The sequence below is a fragment of the Grosmannia clavigera genome, assembly GCF_000143105.1.
Source record: "Grosmannia clavigera kw1407 unplaced genomic scaffold GCSC_160, whole genome shotgun sequence".
Taxonomy (NCBI): Eukaryota; Fungi; Ascomycota; class Sordariomycetes; order Ophiostomatales; family Ophiostomataceae; genus Leptographium; species Leptographium clavigerum.
The window spans coordinates 267,857-284,668 of NW_014040779.1; the positions used below are offsets into that span (position 1 = coordinate 267,857).

Below are 16,812 nucleotides of genomic sequence, written 5' to 3' on the forward strand. Positions count from 1 at the left end.
CATTTGGCCCCTTCCCTTCCTCTCGGCACATCAACACCCAGGCTGCCTCCCCTGCGATGCTTCCAGTTAGACTGTTCCGCTTCGCTTTTTGCTTCCCACGCCGAAAACGCTCGAGCTGACCGGTTGCTTGATTTACAGGGCAGAATTCTAGGGCTTCTCCGCAGTCTTTTCCCGAAAGCCCTGCCTATAAATTTTGCGTTCCGACAAATCGATATACCTCAAAGTTGACACTCGAGATTGAGAGCGCCGCCCGGAACAGAGCGTTATAATCCCCTTTTCGGCACATGTACCCAATATACCATAGCCTTGATGAGAGCTGAGGCCGTGTGCGATGGGTATGCATGACATAGTCCCCTCCACCTACAAGCGCTTCTGCACTTTTTTTGGCTTTCTATTCCATCCACTTCACCCCCCCCCCTCTCTCGTTATACTGTTCCTCCGTTGTGGCCAACACCGACATTGTGCGACCTTGAATTCTACACAGCCCTCTCAATAATTTCCTGTTTCTGCTTCCGCACAATTTTTGCCCACTCAGAAAGATGAGAACCGAGCAGGCGGCTTTCACCTCCCCCCTCCCCCATAGATGGATATCTCTATTTCGGCCCAGCGTCTGCAACAGTGGCACACTTGGACCTTGCTCCCTTCACCCCTTCTCACCCTGTTTGTCCTTTGCAGCTGCGTTTGGGTCCTCTGGCTAATTCGCCGCAACGACCTTTCCCTTCTTCCAGGACTCGCTCATACTATGTCGCCTGAAACCGTTTCGTCAGTCTTCCCCGACCGACTGATTTACCCGCTACCCAAGCGTCGCCTTCGGGAACGCCTGTCTCCCAATGTTGCCGACTCTATTCAGTTTCCGCCGGCTCACGTTTCGGGGTCTCCGTTCTTCTACTACCCATACAGCTTGAAGGACGACGTGCCTGCGGCCTTGGAGAGGGCAAACGTGCTCAATCATCGCAGAACGGCCACCACACCTCCCGGCACTGCTCTATACCCAGATGCATCAAACTCCCTTCAAGTACGCCGAGACAGTGACGGAGATGGGCCGCTGAACTCCTCCCGCGTTGTTCGACTCGTGAACCGCATATCGCGGCACCAACCCACCCTCATACCCTCCCCACCGGACAGCCAACAGGCGGCGCCGTCGGCTGCGTCATCCGTCGACGGCTACGACTCGTTCGAGAACACCAACAACAAGAAGAAGAGAAAGATTCCCACTGCTGGCGATGCTTCGCATGCTGGGAGTTACACGTCAACCGATATCCACTCGGTGTCGTCAGGGCCTTTATCTACAACCACAAACGATGATACCTTGAGTGGGGGCTCTCTGTCCAGTGCCTATTCGGGCTCCGCCAGTTTCGTAGCAGCAGCTCCCGGTATATCTGGGCCGGGGAGGGGACGCTATGGCCGGAACCGGAACGGAAGAAAACCCCTCCGACCGTTGCCAGAGGCTGGGAGCAATTGGTCGGGCAGAAATGGGAAATCACAGCCCCCATGGCCAACACCGTTGGGTAGGTCTGCTTCTGGTGCATGCTCTGCATTTGTGACCCAAAACAACGCGTCTCAAAGGCATCTATGCTAACAGCTAATCAATACAGAAGCCGACCGAATGCCGACCCATAGCACAAGCACAGGCATTATATCGAATGCCATTGCCAACGCAGAAAAACAAGCGTCACGTGAACAAGAGAATACCACTCATGTTCGGGAACAGCCTTCGGTGATGTCGAGTCCGGCATCGGCTCAATTCACCTTTACATGCACGTCACAAGTACCTGGCAACCTCATGTGGCCTGGATCCGACCCTAAGATCCCAACCGGATCATCACAGTGGCAACAGGGAAGACTTCGTGGCGGCCATGGGCAGCCGGGGAGTGAAGGCGGCCGCGACAAAAGCTTGGATAGGTCCGACGAACCGGACGCGGCGGGCAGGTCTCTGAGAGGATCGGATGGCAGCGAAGCGAAGCTATCGGAAAAGGCCGCCTTGAAGAAGCTCGACAGAGAGCTTGCTAAGCAGGCCAGGGAGCGGAAGCGCATCCAGCAGCGGCAGAACGCGGTCACTTCGCCGTCAAGCGAGTTCTACATTTGCCCGTTTTGCGAATATGAGAGCTTTTACAAGAAGAAGCCAAAGAGCTTTATCCGCTCGTTTGAGCTGAGGGAACGAAAAAAGCGAGAGCAGGCTGAAGAGAGGCAGCGGTTGCTGGACAAGGCCAAGGCCCGCGGCCGCAAGGGCAAGAAAGCTGCAAGGGCAGCGACATCTTCCAAAACGGGGAGTTCGACAGACAGCCAGGCGCAGGGGGGCCGAGTCAGCGACGAGCTGCCAGACGACGTCCCCAATGGCGAAGGCTTCTATGAAATCGATGACGATGGCGGCGAAGAAGATGTATACGGTGGCGTCCTCGACAGCTTATTGCCAGTGCTAGATGGGGGTGGCACGACGAATTCGAAAAAACTATCTGGAGGATGCACGCTCCGGCTGCAGGCTATACATATACCGGACCATTACTGCAAACCATTCGTCAGCTAGGATCGGGGTTTTATTGAATGAGCAGGACTAAAGTTGACGTCTTCCGGTTGAGTTGTCGATGAAGGACCGGTCAGATTTAGAAGTTGCTAGTCTGCGAAGAAGCACATGTCATATAGGCCGTTTGTATCTTGTACCACGAACCGGCACAAGCTCTCCTCTTGTCATTGAAGTTTAAGACGCCGCGCCTTTACCTTCTTCTGCTTTTCCTTGGGATCCGGGGTTTATTGTTGTTGTTGGGCATGACCGCACCAAAAGGCCATGTGGGAAGGGCCGCTGGCCCGCTTTCCTTCGTCTTTAGCTACATTTTTGGAGTACATCAGACACTCTACGGAGTACTCAAGCTCCATTTCTTACCAAGACAGCTGGCTGGTGCCAGCAGTGCGAATCTGATGGAAGCTTCGTCGCCACCGGCTGAAGACGTTCCGGCTCAAGCTTCAGAGCCCCGACCGTACATAGAACGATGCATGGCATCCATCTTGCACCTAGCTGACAATGACGTAAGTACGAGTTCTTATACTCCGGTATCCACACTATTCCCATGCCGGCTCCAAGACAGCAAGGTCCACAGCGGAAGTGCTTACATAACGAATGCAACCCGAGGAGCTGGTCGAGCAAGGCCACCTCACGGGTCGTGGAAGAGTCGGTCTGGTGAGCTGTTCCTAGAGCGTGGAGGCGTGCCTGTCGGACAGCATGGCCTCGGCAGGAGGGTTGCGTTGGGCAGGTACACGTCAACCGATGGTATTCTGTTTGTCGAGGCACTTTTCAATTTTTCAGCTGGGATGGTCTGGCTAGCGGCTTAACTAGTGCGCAGGAGCTGCCATTTTTTCCACAGCAGGAGCTGGACGGTGCACAGCCATGAAATTGGCCGGTACTTCCTGCCCAAACATACCGACCCACTCGCCGAGATCTGGGCTGCTCTCAATTTCTGGGTGGACAGTCCGGGCAATTGCCATCATCTGATTGCACTGAAAAGCATCGCGGCCGAGATTACAAGGTGTTCTGACAGCGCATCCTGTCCATGCGGGCTGCATGCAAACCCGCCGACTCGCCGGACGCCATCCAACGACAGTGCTTTCCAGCTTTCTTTAACCCTGTCCACGTCACGGGCGACAATGCGTGAAAGAGCAGCCTGACCACAGTAAGCTGCCAGCGATTCCAGCACATCTGACAAGGCGACGGGCCCGGAAAAGGCAACGAAAACTATTACACTTCACAGAGCAGAGCGGTGTGAAGTGTAATAAAAGAGCTGCAGATCGCCGGCGCCATGTTTGGCTCCCGCAGAAAACGCCGGCCGTACACGGTATGTGAGCAGAAAGAAAGAAGCGTGAGACACGACGGACAGGCGCTACTCTCATCGAGGGGGGGAAAATAGCGAGCCCTGCGCCACCAACGCCGGCAATGGCCCGGGTTCTGGGCAGCTGTCTATCCCTTGGCTTTTTTTGCGAGTTTTGCAGGCGATTCGGCCGTTGTCGTCATCGTCGCCCCGATCTTCACACATCCTCTTCTCGGGCTTCCTGCCAGCAACAACATCGATGCATCGTTTCTGAGGACCCTCAACGGACGGCTAACATGGCACAGTCTGCTACATCTGCGACAGTCGATCCGAATGCGGCCACGGCTGCTGCTTCTGCCTTCCATCTCTCGTCGGCCGCCGCCGCCGCCGCCATCCGCGCAATTCCGCTTTCACCGACCAATGTTGCCGAGGTGCAGACGGCACGCACGTTGCGACGTAGTGCGTCGGTCTCCTCGCAGGGCTCGCGTCGTGCCTTCAGTCCGGTGTCGACCCTGCGACGTGCCAAGGGCAATGCTGGAGGAGCGCCGACGCTGCGGCGCAAAGGAAGCGCGTCGTCGATGAGCGAGCGGTCTTTCCGTTCGGGCAGTCCACACCATGCGCGAAGAGCGGCTGCTGCCATTGCCGCCGCCTCAGCCTCTTCGCTGCCTGCAGGTCACGACAGGACTCAGAGCGTGGCTGCCAGTGCGGCTGTCGCAGCCACACACGCGCAGTCGCATTCACGGTCTCTCGACAGCAGAAGCCGATCGGTGCCTCCACTCCCAACTGTCCCAACTGTACCGAAACAGAGGACACAGCAGCCAAAGACGGCTCGAGGCTCGTGGTTTGGCGGTGCCGTCGTGGGTGATTATGCACCTGTGCAGACATCGGCCCAGGACGGTCGCCCAAGCAGTCGCAGCTCGTCGATCAACTTTTCGTATCCCAGCCGCGCCCGAGTTAGCTCGCCACTGCCGACCAACGCCAACGCTTCGCAGACCGAACCTGTCGCTGTCGTCGTCTCGGTGCCTGTCGCAAGACCGCCAATGCGGGCAGCCTCGACTGAGCGGACGCCCAAGAGCTCGCTCGGCCGTATGATGAGCCACCGGAGATCAGCATCGACGAGCCGGGCCACAACGGCATCGAGCCGGACAGACCAGTCACTGGTGTACGACCCAAACTCGCGACGAATGGTGCCACGGGCTGAGCTCTTGTTCATGGAACAGGAGGTTCTGGAGATCGAAGAGCAGACGAGACCGCGCAAGAAGAAGGCCGCGCCATCACACACCGGCGTGCATACGACCAAGGCCGCCACAACACGGACACATGATTCTCCACCACAGCATCTACTGCGCGTTCCAGCTTTGTCGCCGCCTGCTGTCCAGACACGCCCTACTGAGCCGATGACCGAGGTCCCAGCCGAGAGGGAGTTGGACGAGTTTTTGCAGCCACCCCCAGCCCTGTCAACATCCATATCTACGCCATCCTCGTCGGTGTCTTCGCTTGCAATTCCCCAGACAGCAGCAGCCGTGCCGATGGGAGTTCAGACCGAAAACAAGGAGGACAGCCGCATCGAATCTTCGCAGACAGAAGAAGTAGCACGACCACTCTTGCTGAAGCGGCCGTCCCGTGTGAAAGAGGAGCCGGAGCGCGAGAAGGAGGAAGAGGAAAGGCGCCATGAGCAGCATGGGCAACCTACGACGGTCGATGTGCGTGAAGGAGAGCAGCCGAACAACGCTGGACGCACCGCCCATTTCGCGCCTGTCTCGGGCGGACTCACCGTGCAGCGATACTCACCGCCACCACGGTCGATCTCGCCGCGGAAATCTGCCATGAAGCACGCGAACTCGCCGAGAGATCCGTCTCCGGCGGACGGGTCCAAGGAGCCTGCAGCTGCGTGTCCGCCGCAGAAAGAGCACACGCTGGCGAAGAAGTCGAACCGGGTCAGCTTCACGGACGAGAACACAATTCTAGTGCACCGGGACGAGGAGGAGGAAGAGGAGGAGTCGGTGTCACTGCCATCTGCACTGCCGGTAGCAACAGAAACGCCGGCCAGCACATCCGTTCCGCCGGCACACCGCCGATGGTTCAACAGTCTTGGTCGGGGCAGGAAGAACGACGCGGCCGCAGGTTTGGAAGATGACCAGATCATGAAGCCACGTCCGGCCTTGCCGTCTTTTGGTAGCATCCGAGAGCGAGCACCTGTGCAGACGAAGCAGCCGGAAGAGCGGGCACTGATGCGGCCCCATCCCGCATCATCGCCGGCAGCCTCTGAGATATTGCAGGAGCAGGCAACCAGTCCCCGGAATACGGCTAACACGTCACGCTACCGGGAGCCCCTACCGCCTGTCGTGACGTCTGTCGACGGCTGCGGATACAACTCGGACAGTGACACAAGCACGGTCAGCAACGAAGACATAGTGGATGAAGATGAGGACGAGGACGAGGACGAGGACGACATCACTCCCATCGCAACGCCAGCTGTTCACTCATCCATTGCAAGCAAACGAAACGCCCCTCTGCTTCCGGATATATCGGTCACCCGCGCAAGTCAAGAGAGCCTTGAAGCGACCAAGCCAGAGGTTGAGGCTGATGTGGCTACCGAAGCAACCAAGCCTAGTCCTACCGGCTCTTTCTTTGATGTGCCCGGCATGTTCCCGGACTCGGAATCGGACAGCACGTCGCGGAGCGGATCGTCGCCGACAAAAGCAGGGTTTGTCATGGCTGAATCTTGTGCGGAAGACGGAGACGACCCGCTGGCGATGCAGTCAGCCGGGACGGTTCTCGCCGCTCCGATGCCGACGGTGCCAGAGGAGCCCGGACCGAACGAAGCGGACGAAGACGACACGGACACCAGCGTCTATAGCGATGCCTACGAGGATCTGTCGGACATGGAGGGCGACGGGTTCCTGTCTCTCAATGCTGTTGTGGAGAGCCCGATCCGGGCGGCGTTATCACCGCTGCAGCCCAAGTCCGAGAAGCCTGCGGAGCAGCAGAAGCAGTCGCCACCGCCCCCATTTTCAGCAGGCCTGGTGGCCCGCGCAGCGCAGGTGGCCGAAGCAGACATCGGAGGGCTGCCGTCTCCGGCGGACAAGCCGGCCCAGCCGGCCAAGCAGGAGGCCGATCAGGGGTGTGAAGAGGACGACTGGGAAAAAGTCAAGGCATTTTGGCGCAGCCTCTCGGAAGAGAAGCGTGCGCAACTGGAGTTGGCCGCCAGGGACGAGGCCGGGGCCGATGGCGACCTTGAGGAGGCGACGCTGGAGAAACGGCCAAGACAGAAGAAGGCAGCCGAGACGCGGGCGGCCGAGAAGCAGGGCTGGGCGGACGGTGAGGTGCGGCCATCGAAAGCAGTACTCCCGCGGATCCGACGATCTATGCGCGAGGCCAACAGACAGGAGTCGGTACAGGCGCAGCCTCGACAGACAGGACAGAAGAACGGGTCAGTCGGCAGTGCAGCCAGTACTGTAAGCCTGCGACGCCGAGGTTCAGATTCCAGCGAGAGCAGCTTCAAGCGGTCACGAGGCGACGACGGTGGCAGTGGAGGCGGTGGAGGTGGTGGTTTTCGCAAGACGATGCGGCGAGACTCCAACGCGTCGTCAGAACAAAACCGCAGCAGCCGCTTTTCGCTGCGGTCGCTGTCGCCAGCAGGATCAACGCTGCGTGGCTCGCACACACAGAGCTCGGAACCGCCACAGCTTCGCAAGTCGCTTCGGGACAGCAAGACAAACAAGCCAGTTGGTGGAGGCGGCGTCTTCTCGTCGGTCAGCCGGTCCAATGGCAGTAAGCTGCTGCTACAGCGCGGCAAGAACGGGCCGTCGAGTCGCTTTGGCGATTCCAGCGACGAGGATGACGACACGCTGGTTGGCAGTAATGCGACAGGCAGGAAAGTGAGCAACGGTGGTGGTGGTGGTGGTGCAGCGGTTCGCAGCCGGTTTGCCGATTCGAGTGACGACGAAGACGACGACGACGATGCCTTCAAAGGCCTGGCAGCAACCAAATTTAATTCGAGAAACTCGAGCCACCGAATGGCCATGTCTCTGCGGCCAGGCAGCGCAGGTGGTCGTGGCAGAAGGTCCCTGAGCCCTCCGCTGCCAGAAGAACTGGAGGAGGAAGAAGCGGCGGCAATGGCCGGTGGAAGGCGGCCGGGACCAGAAAGCCGTCGGGGTGTTGCCTCGTCGGCCACATCGACGCTTCGGCGGTCTCGTTCCGGCCGTGGCGAGATGGGGGTGTCGTTGACCGGGATGGCAAATAGCCCAGATCAACAGCAGCAGCTGCGGCATCGACGGTTGAGCAGCACGAGCAGTTTCATGTCGGCGTTACGGCGCAAGAAGAACGGTGGCGTCGGCTACACCAGCAACGGCCGGATGACAGAAAGTGCGGCTCGACGCGACACGGAGCTGGAGCGAAGTGCTCGAGAGCTGCAGGCGGTACGGAACAGCAGCGATCGCGATGAGGACAGCAGTGGGAACTATGTCCTCAGCGGCAGCAACGTCGACAACAACAGAAGCTGGCCCCTGCGAGGAGTGCATGCGGGAGCCGGGACTTACCAGGCGTCCGTCTCGGCCGGCGCTGCCTTGGATGGCTCGCTGCCGGAACGGAGGAAGAAGATGTTCCCGGCGCTGCGCAGAATGTTCCGACTGGATGACTAATCCAACAGCGGGAGGGCCGAGCATATTATAGGCAATCTCTCTCTTATTTCCTTGGGTCACTTTCACTCACTATACCGTTTTGCTCTTGGTTGGTCTTATAAGTATATTTTTGGTTTCTGTTGGTCTTGATTGGTCTTTCTTTGGCAGGATTATGCGACACGGCTCGACTCATATATCACACGGAGGTTAGAGGCCGGAAGGCATGGGGTTGGCTTAGTAATCAAATAGAATGAAGGTGGCTCTGGTGATTTCTGCGCAAGTCCGTGTTTCTCTCGTTTTTTAAAAGTAGGCCCAGGCTAGATGAGGGTGTAGCCGCCATCGACGCGCAGGTCGGCGCCGGTGACGTAGCGGGCAGCATCAGAAAGCAGGAAGACGACCGGGCCGGCGAGGTCAGCGGGCAGGCCGAGACGGCCCTGGGGCACGCCGGTGATCCAGCGGCGGCGCAGAGCCGGGTCGGCATTGAGGAGGGCGGCGGTCAGAGGGGTCTGCATGTAGCCGGGCGAGAGACAGTTGACGCGGATACCGGCAGAGGCCCATTCAACAGCAAGAGAGGCGGCCATGTGGCGAACAGCAGCTTTGGAGATGTTGTAGGGGCTGTGGAGGGTGAGCAGGAGAGGAGTTAACGAGCGAAGCGAGGAAGAAAGAATCAAGCGAAGCGAGGAAAGAAAGAATCAAGCGAAGCGAGGAAGAAAGAATCAAGCGAAGCAAGGAAAGAAAGAAAGAGTCGAGCGAAGCGAGGAAAGAAAAAAAACTTACGCCTGTGGCTGGGGCACATTGACAATGGCACCGCTCATGCTGCCGACGAGGACCATGCTGGCCTCGGGGACCTGCTTTCCGGTGCCAGTCTCGACCGTTGCTGCTGCTCGGGCATTTTGCAGGTGGCGGGCGACAGCGGTGGCAAACAGATAGGTGCCGTCAACGTTGACGGCCCAGAGAGCACGCATACAGGCGGGTGGGTAGTCCTCGGCCGGAAAGTTCTCGACGAAGCCGGCCGAGGTGACGAGGCCGCTGATGGTGGCTGCGTGGGTGGCAACCACTTCGGCAACACATGCGTCAACGCTGGTCTCGTCGGCGACGTTGGCATAGTGACCAGTGACGATCGGAGGTCTGGTAAGAGTCAGGGAGAATTTGGGAGGAGAGGGGAGAATTAGGAGGGAGGAGAATAGCGAGCGAGCGAGCGGAAAATAAGAGTTAGCAAGAGGGAGGTGAATAACGAGCAAGCGAGAAGTGAGCTAATAGGAAGGAGAAGAATAATGAGCAAGCAGGAAGAGATTAGAGGAGAATATCGAGCGAGCTGGAAACGAGCGTTGGTAGGAAGAAGAAGAATAGCGAGCGAAGCGAGGAAAGAAAACAAAAAAGAACCTTTGGTTGGGATGCTTGGCTTCGAAGGCGTCCATCATGAGGTCAGCCTGGACTTGGGCCTCATGCTCTAGTAGACGTCAGCCCGTTTGGATGATCACAACAGGTAAAATCAGAAAGAGCCTCACTGTTCAAGTCAACCAGGGCAAGATCTGCGCCACTGGCAACGATGGCCTGACCCATAGCAAGGCCGAGGCCCTGGGCACCGCCAGTGAGGAGCACGAGCTTGCCTCTGAGAGAAAAGTTGGGCGGGCCGATGGTTGAGAGGGCCGATGTGGACATTCGTCGCAACGGGCAAACAGAGACAGAGGCATTTGCTCGGACGAGGCTGAGCACGGCCGATCGGCCACAGACAAACCGCAAACTGCTAGAAGCAAACATGGGTGATGGAACCGTGCTGTTATTCGATGGAGAAAGACAAAGCAAGGTAGAACTGAGATCAGAGAGCACAGAGCACAGAGCACAAATCACACAAATAACATAGACCACACACAACACACAAAACACACAGGGCCGAGAGCACGCAAGAGCCGGGCCGAATGGGTCGAACGCGTCGCAGGCTGCGATCGCAACATTTCCCACATCTTTTCCGTCCTTCTGCTGCTGACCTCCCGTCAGACAGGCGCCGCACATCGTGGGATGTCACCCCCTCTCAGCGCGTGCCCCATGACCATGGCGGAGTCGCCCTCCTCGATCTGGGCCTAGACCTACGAGTAATGTTACGGAGCATCGTCTAAAGGCCTAAAGACTCTAGACCCCGCTTTTCGCGGCTGCCTTATTCGTATCTTACTGCCACGGACTTCCTCGGCAACGGCGGCCGCCAACGCCTGGTCGCGCCTTCCCACTCTCACGATGCTGACCGTAGGACACGCGCTGACGTCAAAGGCCGCTCACGTGCACTCGCTGGGGTTTCCAGATCGGGCAACACATCGCACATCAAGCACCAAGTACCAAGAGACGCCGTCTTGCAGGCATCCCATACGACGGCCAGCCGCGACGATGATTCCGTCCGAAGCCCCTGGCGCTAGTTCCCCGCACCATTTTGCGAAGCTGCCTCGCCAAAGCCCCGCTCGCACACGTTAAGATTCTGCGCAAAAAGGCAGCAAGGCTGAAGGGCGGCGGCAGACGGGGAAAAACGGCGAGACCAACACGGGACGCTAAGGGCAGGATGCGACGGGATGTACTCCGTATCTTAGGTGCTCATTGCCACGGCTGAACTCTGTTCCAACAACATATGTGGCCCAAAAGGGAAACCCGGCCGCGGCCAGCTCGGCGAAGCCGCTGGCTCGTTCGCTCGACAGCCCCGTCCACGTGGACACAACTGCGCGAATAATGCAGACAGACGGGACACGGGACACGGGACACGAGGGCTCCGTACACACGAGCACAGGCACGAGACTCTTGCTGGGCACTTTCCTGTCAAGGAACGAAGCGCGCGGCGTGCATGTGAGCAGTCCAGCGACATGAAGAGGTCAGGAACCAAAAACAAAAGGCGTGGCACCGTCTGCGGCCCTGCTTTTGTTCTTTCTTCTGCTTCTCTTTCTTCTGCTTGCCACCGGCCGTCGCCGTCGCCCCCACAGCCATCCCACGCGCGATGCTCCGTAGTCGTCTTTTCATCGATTTTTTTCATCGATTTTTCATCAGTTTTCTCCCCTTTTTCGTTTTCTTCTTTTCTCCTCTTTTTTTCTTTTCTGCCCTCGTACCGCCCGTTGCTTCCGGCAAGGCTATAACAGCCGAATGACCCCCTGCCAGTGCGGTCGTTTCGGTCCCGGAAACACCCTTGATTCCTTCCATTGACCTTCCAAAGGACCCTGGTATCTTACCATGGATCTCACTGTGTACGACGTAGTAATATGGTCAGGCTCCTTCTGATGGGAAGCCACATCGCAATGCTGCTGCCGTGGGCCTGTGTCTGTGCTCGACTGGCTGCCCCTCTTTCCCGCTTGACCGGTCCTCACCGCTTCACGACAGAGATTCAGAAGAGATTTCTCGCGGCCGGCAAAGGAGACAAAGAGGGCAAAATGCAAAGTGCAAAGTGCAAAATCCGAAATCCCCCCCTCCCCCCCCCAAAAAAGAAAAGACGGCCGCCGACGACATATTCCCCACGCGCGGCCGCCTCTCGTACGTAAAACTGTGAGACAAGAAAGGCGGCGTTGCATCATCTACGACTACTCGCAGGATGGAGAAGGGCAGACCAGACCGGACAGCCCAAGACCAGACAGCCCAGGCCAGACAGGCCCAAGCCAGACAGGCCCAAGCCAAACCCACCCTGTCCAGATGGCCTGCTTAAGCACGCAAGATATCTTACCATTGTGACTTGCTTTTTCCCTCGGTCGCCGCCCGCCGTCCTCTCTTTACCAGCCATCCTTTGCCCGTCTTTTTCTTGCTCTTCCAAGGGGCGCCATCCCGGCTAGTTTTGCTAGCACTTCGCCCCTTGAGCCTTCGTCCAAGCCCGCTTGCATCTAGACGGAAACCAACCTAAAAGCCGCAAGAGATTATATAAAAAAATAGGGGCAGAGCCCAACGGCCCCCAGCTCATTATTATGGGCCAGGCCACCGCTTGTCTGTTCTGCCCCGGTTCAGCCCGCCGCGGCCTCTATGTGCTATATTAGGAAGACACCGTAATATTGATAGAGCAATTCTCGGTGATGCTTCCCCTGGCCTGTTAGTCTGTTTTTTTTTTAATACCTTTTTTACCTTTTTACCTTTTTTGCCTTCCTTTGGCTGGCCTATATGCATTTTAGTCTTGTAAATTTTACATAGTCCTATTCGCTGTGTGCATTCTCGCCATTCTATTGGGGGTTCTGCTTGCATTTTTCCCTCTTTCCTCTTTCGGAACTTACTGTCCCTTGTGCCTTCCTATGTTTGACTTGCAAACCAGACTCGCTCTCCTCCCACTTCCCATCTGAGTCAACAAGAGCTCGGCTTCCCTACTCCGTAAATATCCCCTTTCCTTCCTTCTTTGTTCCTCTTTTCTCCATCTAGCTGGCCGCTAGCATCTCGTCCTCTTCTCTCCACCCTCCCACCTGACCATATCTGTTTTCATTTATCATACAGCTTCTATCCTTTTATTCCACCCGCCCATCGTGCCAGGCGTCCTGCTGTCTCAGCCTCTCGCTATCACGCAGTATAGCCGATCTGCGTCTTTCGTCTTTCCGCCTATCCCACGACGATATTCTGATTCGCGCCTGTTTGAGACAAATCGACGAGAAACATACCAGAAGCCTCCACTTCGTCCGCTCTTTCAACGTCCCTCAGAGCTCATCGTCAATAGGCATCACCCTGACCCAGACCTGCATCTTGCTCCGTTTTCAGCCTGTACAAGTTCACAAGTACGTATTGTGCCTCATTCTCAAATATGTCCCGTGTGCTCTCCTCCACGAACCGCCTCTCCCAATACCCTACCCTTTCTCGGCCTGTGTCACAGTCTTAGCGCAACGCTCCCTGCAACACTCGCTGCAACTCTTTCTGCAACTCTTTCTGCAATTCTGCTGTACCTTGCTGCACCTCTGCTGCATGCCACCTGCCTTCGCATTGATCCACTCCTCTTCCCCGAACATCCAGAGAATGTTCCAAATCCAATCAACAACGCCCCCGCCCGCCAACGACCCTATCTTATTCCGTACGGATATACACAGGCTCTTGGCAACCTTCAGCCATATGCGCCTGTCTGTTCTCACCCCTTGTCCCCCCACACTTTCTGCCCGTGTCCGCGTGCCCGTCGAGCCTCGCCAACACGCCCCCTCTCCATTTCCTCCCGACAGCACTTCCTTGCTCTCCCTGCCTTGTCTTCCCCCCCACTCTCTTCCTCACCTACTCCGCTCTTTACCAGCTTACCGCTCCGTTCCCGGCATATCGTGTCCCCTGTTTAAGACCTATCTGGCCCACGATCCCTTCTCTTGTGTTCCGTGCCTTGTGAACCGGTGACCTGTGACTGCACGGCTTGTCTTACACTGTCTTCTATTCAGCAGAGAGGGCTTGCTTCTTCTTGACGTAACTACTTGCCCTTCTGCACCATCTTTCTCTCTCATTCCTGGTCTTTTCAAAATTCGCGTATACAAAACGTGCCCACTGTTGCTATACAACTGTCTGCATCCCATTTGGCCCGCTTGTCGCACAGCTTCGCCCCTAGCTGAAAAAAAAGCTATTTTATGTCCTCCCCAGTGTCCGGCAATCCGGGCTTGTGACGGCCCTGGTCAGGACCAATGGTGTTTGCTGGCTCTCCCCATTCTTACCTCACTTCGTGTTAATTAGTCGTTGGCCTTCATCTTCACACCGCCCCATATCGCTCCCTCCCTCCCCCCCTTTATTTTTCTCTTGAGCTGCTGCTGTGCTCGCTAATGCGCCGCGCCTCATTCCTCTTCGTCTCTTCATTTTCTTTCCTGATTGCCCGATTGCCAGCTCATCGCTCACACTGTTGAACCATTAGACGAATATGTACCCCAAGGAAGCTCGTACCATTCCGGCTTTTGGCTCCTTGTGAGTCGGCCAAGCTCTATTCAGAACTGCTGTCACCAGGTCATTCGTGTTTTCAGAACCGTCGAGGCCGCAGTAGGGTTTGATTTCCGGTATCGTCTCGATACTCTTCTGCTAAGCCGAGGGGCGACAACTCACCACTCTGCCAATGGCCTCTCCACGCACGCAAGACAGCGGTTCTGCTACTGCCTCGTGCCAACCCGGTCCAGCAGAGGACAACAAAATGGCAGGCCCAGAATTGAGCAACCAAGTTGGAGATGACACCACTATCGAAAATGGGGTTCCCCAGATTCTGCCCAAGGGCATCGTCGCGAACACATCGGAAATTTATGCCGAGGTCGCAAGCTATAAAATCGTCCCTCTAGAACGGCTCAGGGAGTACTGGCGCGGTTCGTTATAATTTACACCTCTGCCTCTTTTGGCTATCCTAACTTGTCGGACGGTTGGCTAATTGATGCCGATTTAGTATATACTACAACGCATCGCAGGTTGTATGACCCGACCGCTAGCCGTCTGGAGAGTTTTTGGTGGCATGTCTGGGGCAGCGATCGCCGCTTTCTCAGTGGAAAAACGCTCGCAAAGCTGTATGAGAACATCTCGAATGGTCCTACGTTTGTTCCTCTGCGTGGTCCTTCAAATCGGTACGAAGGCCCGATGGTGAGCGCCCTTGAATGGTTATCTCTTGTTTTGCGTGTTTTTCGCTTTGTGTGTTGACACGATTTTCACGAAGGCTCCTCCTTTCTTGCTGCCAAGAATGACAGCACAGTTCATGATGGAGCAGCAAGGAATACCAGAGAGGGAACAGGAGAGACCGCAAACAAGCGAGACTGGCCAGGACAAAAGGCGTGCAGAAAGTCCAGGCCAAGACAAGCCGGACACCGCCACATCCGAATCAATTTCGAAGCCTTCCAAGCAGGCGGAAACAGCAGAAACAGCAGAAAAATCCGTCAAACAGCAGGAAATCGGTAATACGAAGACCAGACATGGAGAAAAAGATGACGTTGTTCAGCCGAAGAAGATTTCGTCATCATCCACAAGGCCGCCACCTTCGCAGTCAATTCTCAAGAAGCCGAGGCCTTCCCTTGCTGGTCCACGCCCGACACCTCGCTTTGCATTGCCATCTGGCGAGCCGGCTGACGACAAGCCGAAGGAAGGAGCGGCTACAGGTGACAATGCCGTTGAAGGTAATAACGTCTTAAAGGCCGGCGCAAGCGCAGCTGTTGGCAGCACTAGCAGTGAACAGAGCACACCCAAACCCAAAGAACAGTCTTCGGTTATTACTCCCAGCAGCAAATCCGGAACGGCCAAACAAGATGGACGCAAAGCAAAGCCAAAGCACGCCAAAAAAAAGTTTGTGGCAGGCATGGCCTCGTCCAAGCGGAAGGCTGTCGTTGCAAAGCGCTCCAATTCTCACTCTTCCACGGGCTCCGCTGCTACTGAGGCGCGTGAATTAGTGTCGTCTCGCCAGTCGGAGCAAACAGCTGTTGAAGAAGAGGGAGTCGGTGAGATGGATGAGATGGACGAGATTGGAGAAATTGAGGGCATCGTATCGTCATCATTGGGATTGTCTGATCGGGGCGCGGACGTCTCGCCTAGAGCGCATGCTTCTGCATCAAACCTGGAGAGACAAGCTGCACGGCCGAAGGGCACAGAGACTGCTGGAAAGCAGCCAACACAGCCGCCTCCGTTGCCGCCGGTGCGTCCGCAGCTGTATACGTCGTCACCGACATTGATGTCACCGACAGCTTCGGTAGGATCAGTGACGGGTTTGGCAACTGCAGCTGCTGCCAGAGGTCCACAGCCCGTTGTAGTCCATCAAGGACCTGGACTGTCTGCAGCGTCGGGACAAGCTGCAACGTCAGCCAGTCTGGAGTCGACTGGTGGATCGGGCATTCTGGAAATTTCCATGGCGTCTCGAAATCGACGCCCGGTGAGCCAAGTTCTGGGCGGACCAGGTGGCACGCCGAGCCGCCAGTATACCATGCCGGAGGTGTCGAGCCAGCGGAAACGACTGGCAACTGGACAGGGATTCGGAGTGACGGGCGCGCCAGCGCCAATATCACCGGGCGCGATCCCCCCTCGCCTCAGCCGGTCGCTCTCACAGGACAGCTACGCGCGGCATCATGTCGGCGACGGGGCCCAGCGGCCAGCATTGCCACACGGGATAGGATCGGCTGCGATCGCGGCGCCGTCGATGGTGGCAGCCAGCGGGGTACTGATCGAGACAGAAGGGCCAGACCCGTTTGAGCTGTATGCGCAGACGGGACTGGATGACGACGAAGAAGCAGAACGGCCGCTGGTGGAGAGCTCGTCCTACAACGAGCACAGTCCGGTGCAGCGGCAGCTCTTCACGCCGACACGGCCGTCACAGACGCCTCGCATCCCCTTTGCTCGAACGCGTAGTCAGCTCAACATCATACTGGATCGCGAGAAGGAGCGTCTTGGGCAGGGGAATTTTGCATCGTGGCAGGAGTCTCGGCACCGAGACCACGAGGGGGATGATCAACGATCTGGACGGTGAGGCGGATCTGGCCTTT

General features: G+C 57.1%; 4 protein-coding genes across 4 annotated transcripts; 3 read left to right on the forward strand and 1 right to left on the reverse strand.

Moving 5' to 3' along the window:
• Positions 1–331: 331 nt before the first annotated feature.
• Positions 332–2,524, forward strand: CMQ_4961 (uncharacterized protein; the record flags this gene model as incomplete). Its single annotated transcript, XM_014315897.1, has 3 exons — positions 332–335; positions 768–1,508; positions 1,596–2,524. 3 exons carry the CDS (start codon positions 332–334, stop codon positions 2,522–2,524), a joined length of 1,674 nt encoding a protein of 557 aa, XP_014171372.1.
• Positions 2,525–3,788: 1,264 nt separating this feature from the next.
• Positions 3,789–8,440, forward strand: CMQ_5026 (uncharacterized protein; the record flags this gene model as incomplete). The annotated part of the gene is made up of 2 exons (XM_014315962.1): positions 3,789–3,824; positions 4,103–8,440. The coding sequence occupies 2 exons, from the start codon at positions 3,789–3,791 to the stop codon at positions 8,438–8,440; spliced, it is 4,374 nt and encodes a 1,457-aa protein (XP_014171437.1).
• A 296-nt stretch (positions 8,441–8,736) lies between these two features.
• Positions 8,737–10,081, reverse strand: CMQ_4967 (d-arabinitol dehydrogenase; the record flags this gene model as incomplete). Its single annotated transcript, XM_014315903.1, has 4 exons — positions 8,737–9,034; positions 9,197–9,547; positions 9,803–9,869; positions 9,928–10,081. 4 exons carry the CDS (start codon positions 10,079–10,081, stop codon positions 8,737–8,739), a joined length of 870 nt encoding a protein of 289 aa, XP_014171378.1.
• A 4,342-nt stretch (positions 10,082–14,423) lies between these two features.
• On the forward strand, positions 14,424–16,796 carry CMQ_4923 (uncharacterized protein; the record flags this gene model as incomplete). Its single annotated transcript, XM_014315859.1, has 2 exons — positions 14,424–14,664; positions 15,037–16,796. 2 exons carry the CDS (start codon positions 14,424–14,426, stop codon positions 16,794–16,796), a joined length of 2,001 nt encoding a protein of 666 aa, XP_014171334.1.
• Between the last annotated feature and the right edge of the window lie 16 nt (positions 16,797–16,812).